We start from the raw sequence: 9562 nt of genomic DNA, 5'->3' as shown, positions 1-9562 counted from the left end.
TGTGTATTTGAGTTTTGTCAGATGTGTGTCAATCAGATATGAATAATTACGTCTGGGACCGACCTTTAACGTCACCATCCGAAAGACGTGACCAGGGCTCGAACATCTGCCATGTCTGAATCATTGTGTACCTTCGATCTCCACATAGCTTGAATTACAGGCGCACGCCACAACGCCCAGTTGTAGTCATAGTCATAGACGAAATGGTGACAAAACGAGGTGAGGATTTGATAAAATGGTTAATGGACCAAATGGTTGTTAGTCGAAAGGGTGATGGCATCAGACTAAATGAAAGTAGACTATGGGGCGAGTGGACGGGTTGGCATTAGACGAATTGGCAATTTACCTTCTCAAATATTCCCATCCCAATGAGATCACGTCGAAAACCAGTGTGCAGACTACTGCGGCATTTTGTTCACATGTCTATTAATACTTCGATGAGTCTTGAGAATATCATACTCACCATTTATGCTAAGCAGGGTGCACTGGTCACAACTGCTCTGGCAGACATGTAAGATCTCTCCCGGGTAAGATTCACAAGCCCCCTGGCTGGCCCATTCTTCACATCTAGGATTTACATCCCGGCAGTCTAGGGTCAGAAGGATGATCGGGTTAAAATAAAAAGTGTCACAACAGATCCCCCTTTTTTCCATTTTTTTAAACTATACTCAACCCAGATACAACTTCAATTTGACTTGACAAAGTGGCTATCAACAAAAAAAGGTCGATTATAATGGATAATGATATCTGATACGCCAAATCCATTCTGTACAGCGCTTTTATACCAATGAGAATGTGTGAGTCTTTGTCCTGGCTAACTTTCCACCTAAGATTTGAAAAGATACATACTTCCAAATCGCCTCAGAATGAGGTTTTATCTTGTCACCTTTACAAATAGTAATTTATTTGCTTCATTATTTCTATGAGAATAATTTCATCACTATCATAACAATAGTCATCGATATCAACGACCATATAAAGTGTTTTCATTTTCATATGTAGTTTTTGCCTACCTGAGCATCTTACGCCGGCCTCATTATACGAGCCGCATCCTTCTGGCAGGTGATCTAGATTACTTTTTGGACATTCTGAAAGAGTGGTTTCTTTCCCGTTGCACCGAAGATCGATCGGGTGGATTGTTAAAGTACTCGGTCCAAACTCCGAAAGTGACGTGGTACCAAGTGCACCAGTGAAGCCCAGGCTACGACAAACCACATGGGCGTCGTTGATGCCAAAGCTGCTGTCGCAGAGTGTACCCCAAGTTCCATTGATGCGAACCTCCACTCTGCCCTCTCTTGGGGTAAGTCCATTCTGTAGTCTAACATCTTGGAAATATTTGTGACAGAAGTATAAAACAATTATCACGATAACATACGAAAGTAGTGGAGAGCCTCGATGCAAAATATATCATCAATGATAATGTCGTGTTCAAGTTTATGCAAAAACATATCTGGCTTATACCGAGTAAGCCTAAGATAATTGTTTATCAAATGCACACTTTAAATGATATCAATTTATGTAACGCAGTTACTACATGAACATGAGGAATGTGCATAATAATCGATTGCGCTTTGATGATTGGTTTGACTAATTTTCTCTTGAAATCTGATTTTTGCCGAGGATTCTTGCCATTTTTTGTGACTGGAGCACTGGTGTTAATACGTGCCGTCATATTGTTCAAGTGGGGGATGAAAAAATAGATACCCCCCCCCCTTGAACAGTAGATACACAACACAAATCGACACTCATTTGACTGGAGGGTATATTCACAAACATATCTGCCTCAATAAATGCCTCAAATAATTTTTTGAGTATCATTTACCTGATTCTACCCTTATCAACGTCTTTTCACGTTGTGTACGCTCTACAAATCAACACTATAATGTTTCCATTATTTTCAACATTGTACGAACGTGAACGAGTTTTCAACACCGATATGGTCATCGAATTAAGCTCTGTTTAGGCCTTGTACCTTAAACCCATTCAAAACATGCGAGTGAAGTTAATACAACGCGCTGTACAGTTTAAGAAATTAATATAAACATTACACAAAGCAAATAAATTACAAGAATGCCAACCTAGAGGATAGCAGTTACTAATAAAGGATTAAATTATTAAGCCAAAACAATTTAACAAAAGCAAAGCATTACACATTAATTAATACTATGCAAACATTTATTTTGTATATGCGAAATCGCATCAAACTAGCTATATACGCTTATATTTCCCCATTGCTTTATAAATAAAGTGTAAATGTTTGATGAACCTACTTGATTCTTGGCAGAATGCTATTCTTGTGAAGACCCATATGGTGATGAGTCGATACAGAACGTCGGCCATGCCACCCATTCGGTGTACGATTATATGGACCATACCAAGCGTGCTGCTCTTCTTGTCCTCTTAAAAAAAGTAGCATTTACCTCGGCAGCCGACACAGTTCGAAACAAGGGAGCAATTAACACATCGAGCCCGCTTCTAAGAACTTAGAGACTTTGAATAACCCTTTTAGATGTCAATCACTGGAGCAAATCAGACGGGTATTAATTACAAATAATCATCAAGGTGGTCAACGAAAAAATGCGGAACGTCAAATGCTTTTGCGGGTAGTTAGCGATAATCCAAATCTCATTTCAATCAAGAAACTACAAAGACGATGCTAGAAAGCCATTCATAGTCAAGGCTCTGGCCGAAATGTTAATATTGTAATGCAAATAACAATCAGGGGAGCGTAACTCAAAGATCAGCGATCAATCGCTAAATGAACTGACCAATCAAGATCATTGCTACACGCGCATTAGGCTCAAAATACTGACCAGTAACCAATCAGAAACGTTCTTTCATATTTGCTATTCATGGCAAAGTTTTGTGTTACGGAGCACATGTCTACTGAAAGTAATGTATGCAAAGATGAATTCGACTTTAGATCGCTGTAAAGAAATGCTGCAATAACTGTCTTCCTAGGAAGAAAGAATATAACAAAAACACTCTCAATTTGTTACGTAATGAACCAGATTCGTTGCTATGTCAGTGTTTGGATTTGCTTTTGTTAGACATACTTAAAGTTCCAAAGTTAGGAAATAGAATAGACAACAGTTGATGATAGACAACAGGTGATAATACGCATGCCTCAATAGTAAACTGATGCAGGTGTCGGAGGCGGCTCGACTATGTGTATCATTTTTTTTTCTTAAAGGGATGATCCGGGCTGAAAGTATTTATAGTGAAGTAAACAGAGTAGAATTCACTGAGGAAAGTTCCATCAAAATCGGATAACAAATAACCAAGTTATTGAATTTTAAAGTTTAGCAATATTTTGTGAATATTCATGAATATTCAATAAGTATGCTGCTGCTGTCACATCCCCACTTGTTATTTTGTATTTTATCATATGAAATTAGGTTTATTCAATCTTTTTTCCTCCAAGAAGTAGAAAAATTGGATTTACAACTGATTTCGTACGTTATATATTTATTGCTGCAATATATTTCATTATAAGGGAGACATATTTTTCACACAAGTATGAAATAATGAAAAAAAAATTATGTAATAACATAACAGAACGGAATGTGGGGATGTGACATCATCAGCCCACCAAATGAATATTCATGACGACTGTTTTCACAAAATATTGCTGAACTTTAAACTTCAATAACTTCATTATTGGTTATCCGATTTTGATGAAATCTTCTGCATTTTCCTAAGTGAATTTTCAACCCGGACCATCCCTCTAAAAGCCGGACTGACGCCGGCACGAACCGAGTTCAATGCTGGATGAGGTATAAACGTTGAAAGAAGCGCCAATTCCGCCATAATCTCTGCAGTAATTGGGAAATTGGTACGCATGTCACAAGCCACCAGGCGCGTATTTAGAATTTTGCACCTCGGGGTCCCGATCTATAATTTTGGCCCATATTGTAGTGTGACCGAGTGTTCTAACAGGTCTACCTCACAAATCAGAAACAAGCAAACTCATATTGAACTTAACTCAAAAATAGAGATGTTGACCAAAATGAAGTCTAGTAGTGCTCTGATTTATTGGTCTGCAATGCAGACCTCACTAGGTATTGTCTTCACACATAATACATTCAAATTATATTCAAAAAATAATGTCACATGATAAATTCAGCCAATAGAGAAACGGAGAATGGAAGAACCCAGAAAAGTGGAAGAACCAAGGGTGAAAGGTGAACCTATGAGGATGAGGTAAGATGATATGAAGAAGAACGTTCTGAAAATGAAAATGAGAAAATAACAATAGAAACATGTGAAGCTGTATGGAGTTGGAATTCTAATAGTCCAGGATAGGCCCCATAGAAAATTGACCAAACCTTGTTTTTTATATATACAATATTTTTTGATGGTTTCTTGTCAATTCAAGGGTGCTGATTACGAATCTGAATGATGCCACTCGTGTAACCTTGAGCATTTTCCGCAAATTGGCAAAATCCAATATGGCCGCCAAAATATGCAAATTACCCATGAAACTCATAAAATTGTCCGCACATTGGCTGTGAAATGCATGAAATTGTGTGGCAGGAGTGAAATACAATCTTAAAAATAATTTTGGACAAAATATTTATCTTCCTGATATTCAAAATGGCCGCCATAGGCCATTGTATACACTATCATGTACAATATGAATAGGGAAAACTAATTTTCACAAAAATGAGCACTAAACTGCAAAAATCGCGATGTACGAACGAAGTAATACATGCAAATCATCATGAGATATATTATTCATTGTGTCAAATATGGGAACATTGCTGTATTTCGATATCTAAAATAGCCGCCACTGGCCCAAACAGTATTGCGTACAATGGCAATGGCCGGGGCCGAAAAAATGAGAAGATTGACCATTAAAATGCATATTATTAAGATAAACGAGTAGAATGATGACTTAAACATAATTGTAAATATGCCATTTATGTGGTAAATGCTGTATTTTGAAATTCAAAATGGCCGCCATAGCCCCTATATTCATCATGTACAATGCGAATAAAGGCTAATTTTCACACGAGTAAGAAACGTAAAATGCATGTAATTGTGATCTATGAGTAAAATATTGTCTGACAACATGTTTTACAGCAAAACATATCATTTCTTTTGTCATGCATGAGATAAATACTGTATTATGAAATTCAAAATGGCCCCTATATGCCCTAACAGTATTATCTACAATTTGAATTGGGACATATAATTTGTAAGAATTTTGATTTGCTTGACTATGACATCCATATAATCCTGTTGTATGAGTAAAACGTTTGAAAACATTTTTTTTTAATCATCGCATTTCTTCTTTCATATAGATGTTAAAAATACTGTATTTTGACATTCAAATTAATCTCTACAAGCCCTAACTAAATTATGTAACATGCGAAAAGGGAAACTAATTTTCACAAGATCATAAAATGCATATAACTGTGATGTACGGGTAAAGATATTGTCTTAAACATTATTTCTAACTAAATACATCACATATGGGTCGTGGACATGGTGGAGGTAATAAATGATGTACTTTGAAATTCAAAATGGCTGCCATAGGTCCTAAAAGTATTGTGTACATTGTAACATGGGACATATAATTTTGACAGAATTTGGCTTTGCTTGACTCTAAATATCGCATATAATTGTGAATTGTGATGTAAAGGTGAATTATTGTCTGAAACCATGGTTTCTAACAAGATATATCATAATGTTGTGTAATTAAGGTGATAAATGCTGCATTTTCAAATAGAAAATGGCCACCATAGGCACTTATCGTATAATATACAATTTGGGTGGAGACAAAATAATGATGTTCACAAAAAGAGCATATGGCAGCCATTTTGAATGTTGAAATACAGTATTTATCACCTAAATTACATAAGATATGATATATTTTGTTATAAATCATGTTTTCAGACAACATTCCACTCATACATCACCATTTGACCAAGCAAAGCCAAATTCTGTTCAAATGATTTGGGTTCCCATTCATATTGTGTATAATATCGTAAGGGACTGTAGCGGCCATTTTGACTTAAAAATAACCGTATTTATCACCTAACTGGCAGAATAAAATGATATATCTTAATAGAAATGATGCTTTCAGACAATATTTTACTCATAGATCACTATTACGTGCATTTATGGTGCTCGCTCCTGTGAATATTAGTTTCCCACTTTGCATTGTACATGATACGGTTAATGTCGATGGCGGCCATTTTGAAAGTCGAAATACAGTATTTAACACAAACTTGAAACCTGAATGACATATTTCGTTGGAAAATACGTTTTTAGACAGTATCCAATTAATTTATCACATATATATGCATTTTAGCGCTTACTCTTGTGATTTCTTTTCTCCCATTTCTCATTGTGTATAATACTTTTAGGGCCTTTGGCAGCCATTTTGAATATCAGAATACAACATTCACCACATACATGGCATATTAACAATATATTTCGCTAATAATTATGTTTATAGTCAGTATTCCAACTGTTTAATCTTCATAATAAGCATTTTAGTGATCACTCTTGAGATTTTTTTGGCCCCCATTGCCATTGTAAGCAATACTGTTTGGGCCAGTGGCGGCTATTATAGATATCAAAATACTGCAATTTTCCCATATATGGCATTACAATGATATATCTCGTTAGTAATGGTGATTTGCATATATTACTTCGTTCATACATCGCGATTTTTTGCAGTTTAGTGCTCATTTCTGTGAAAATTAGTTTTCCCTATTCATATTGTACATGATAGTGTATACAATGGCATATGGCTGCCATTTTGAATATCAGGACAATAATTTTTTTGTCAAAAAATATTTTGTAAGATTGTATTTCACTCCTGCCTCACAATTTCATGTATTTCACAGCCAGTGTGCGGACAATTTTATGATTTTCATGGGTAATTTGCATATTTTGGCGGCCATATTGGATTTTGCCAATTTGCGGAAAATGCTCAAGGTTACACGAGTGGCATCGTTCAGATTCGTAATCAGCACCCTCGAATTGACACGAAACCATCAAAAAATATTGTATATATAAAAAACAAGGTTATGCCTCTTCTATCCTGGACTATAATGGAATGATGTGATGAAGAAACTAAGGAATGAGAGAAACAGGTGTGTGTCAGAGGCATAGAAATGATAGGGAAGAGAAGTATGGAAAGCAAGGTGTGAAATAAACAATTATATTAAATGTACTTTTAAGTGTACTTTTCGAAAAAAGATGGCGACCCCTCCTCGTCAGGCAAACAGGTGCCTTAAATGTATGTTGAATTATCTTCTTTCATAATCACATGAGAAAGAGCAACTGCTGACCACTTTCTTATACTGATGACTTTATAAAAAGCAAACTATCCATGAATATGATGTAATACCACTTTTTTAAGAACAAACATGACCAGGGAGCACAGATATTGCCCTTTCACCAGCGGCTAACTTGGGTAGAATATGACCTTATTATCATTATTATTATTATTGGTATTACTATTATTATTATCATGGGGAGTAAAATGCTGGTTTTTGTTGTTTCCTAGGGTGTAGTTCTTACTTAAGACTAACGCGTTTATTAACATCTTAACTTTATTCATACAAACAAGTTAACATGGTTAAGTGAGATTTATTTTATAAGTCAAAATGAATAATGCGAACGCGAATTTCGATAGCTTGTGTATAGACCTGAAAATACAATATTCTTATAAGTTTTGTAAGCATGAGCAGGATGAATATTTATCTGTCAGGGCGAGCTGAAAATTGTTTATATTCCAAAATGAACAAAGTTTGGAAATTCCAAGCATTATTTGTAATAATGAACAGGATGGGCACTTAAAGTTTATTCAATGCGAGCGCGAATCACCCGAAAGATCGAATTTACCTCCCCCTTTCTTGGTCGAACATTACTGATCGTATGATATTCAGATCGGTGTAAAAAATTAATTTGGCACCCCCCTCCTTCCTAGGATGAACATCAATTTGATGATTCCGCACTTTTATTACCCCCCCCCCCCTTTCTCCTATTCTCTTCTCTCCTTTTCCCTTCTTCTTGTTTCCTTCTCTCTTTTTTTCCTATTCTCTTCCGCTTCTTTCCCCCTCCTTATTTATCTCCATTTTCTTACCCTTTCTTCCCTCCCTCCTTTTGGCGCCCCCTTTTTGCCTACCCAAGGGCCCGGACCCCGAAAGCCCACCCCTCCCTCCTGCCCAGAATATGTAATTGGGCATGGTGCGAAACTTTGAATACTTTCTGAAACGAAATGTCTAATGTAAAACATCAGGATGAGCGTGACAAACAATTCATGGTATACTCAATGTATAGTTTACCTGCGGCCGCCGTGAGGGCGCCTTACGGCTACCTCGCGTCTGCCGTAGTATTTGTCAAAAACCTACGGTCAGCGCAGGGTCGCCCTAGGGCGATCGTACGTCATGATTTCAAGGACATACGTCAGCCGCAAATTTTTTTCTCCATAAATTAAAAAATACGCCGTTCGGCGACCGTAACATAAGTGATCGCTAGAGTAAGTGGCCGTGGAAATTCTGAGGCGACCGTAGAATTACTACCTGCCGTAGAAATTTTAAAATCTACGGCAGCCGTAGCAAATGTGACCAAGGTCTTATTAGTCTTATTATTTTATTTGTTCGCTTCAAAATAATTTAATTTCGACTCGCCGTACGGCCGCCGCACAGTGGGCCAGGATGAGTTGAAAGTGCGCCAAAATACTATTCCTTGTTATATATATTTTTTATTTTAACAAGTTGATTAAGGGTAATATTGGGCGTAGAATCGACTGAACATAAGTTAAAGCCAATATGATGTCACTTTGATACCAAATTTTGATTTGCAACTTAAGACCTATCTGTGAACGATGTGCAGTATAAAAACTTTGTATTATGTGTTACTTTAAGATTGACCAGAGTGAATGATGGTTTGTGCTTCTCACATGCCTAAAAGTGTGTATGAGATCCTGAAAATAATTTTGTGGCATCAAAATTATCATTAGATTTTTTGAAATTCTTAAAAATCTGAAAAGAAATATTAACCGTGCGTTATCACGCGTTGCATTCTTGGGTAAAACACAGAGTTATAACACCACGAAGGTTTTACGACGATGAGGAGGGGTTTTTTTTGCTGAAATGATTCTACAAGTAATCTTTATCTCCGGAAGAGGGGTGGGTATCCCTTATATGCGTTATAAACCTTAATTTTGTTTTGATTATACCCGGAATTCATGTAATTTTCATGGAAGGGAAGAGGAATCGTCCTCGCCGTGCAGAAATGAACGGCAATGTACACCCGACGCGGTGCACTGCGATGACTGCGCGGTAGAAAAAAGATCGTTTCTTAACAGGTTTTGGGGTATTGTATCAGGTAAAATCGGCTCTAACATGAAAACGGGCAAAAACGGGCAGCTAAATATGGTATTAACTTAAAGCTTAGACATCTGGCAAAATGTTGATGATAGAATTTAAACGGAAATTTAAACGTTTCTAATGTAAATGTAAAAAACATGGAATATCAGCCTATTTCGAAGAATAATTATCCTATAGACCTCATGAAATGTGTCTTTTTATCTACTTTG

At 36.6% G+C, this 9562-nt stretch overlaps 1 protein-coding gene across 1 annotated transcript; it reads right to left on the bottom strand.

The window, feature by feature from the left end:
• Positions 1 to 398: 398 nt before the first annotated feature.
• LOC121421187 (scavenger receptor cysteine-rich type 1 protein M130-like) lies at positions 399 to 2599 on the bottom strand. Its single transcript, XM_041615849.1, has 3 exons — positions 2271 to 2599; positions 1014 to 1325; positions 399 to 589 (listed from the first exon to the last, which is right to left on the bottom strand). The coding sequence occupies exons 1-3, from the start codon at positions 2371 to 2373 to the stop codon at positions 399 to 401; spliced, it is 606 nt and encodes a 201-aa protein (XP_041471783.1). The 5' UTR covers positions 2374 to 2599.
• Between the last annotated feature and the right edge of the window lie 6963 nt (positions 2600 to 9562).

This window comes from Lytechinus variegatus, chromosome 9, assembly GCF_018143015.1.
Source record: "Lytechinus variegatus isolate NC3 chromosome 9, Lvar_3.0, whole genome shotgun sequence".
Lineage (NCBI taxonomy): Eukaryota > Metazoa > Echinodermata > Echinoidea > Temnopleuroida > Toxopneustidae > Lytechinus > Lytechinus variegatus.
This window is presented reverse-complemented; position numbering and strand designations above follow the sequence as displayed.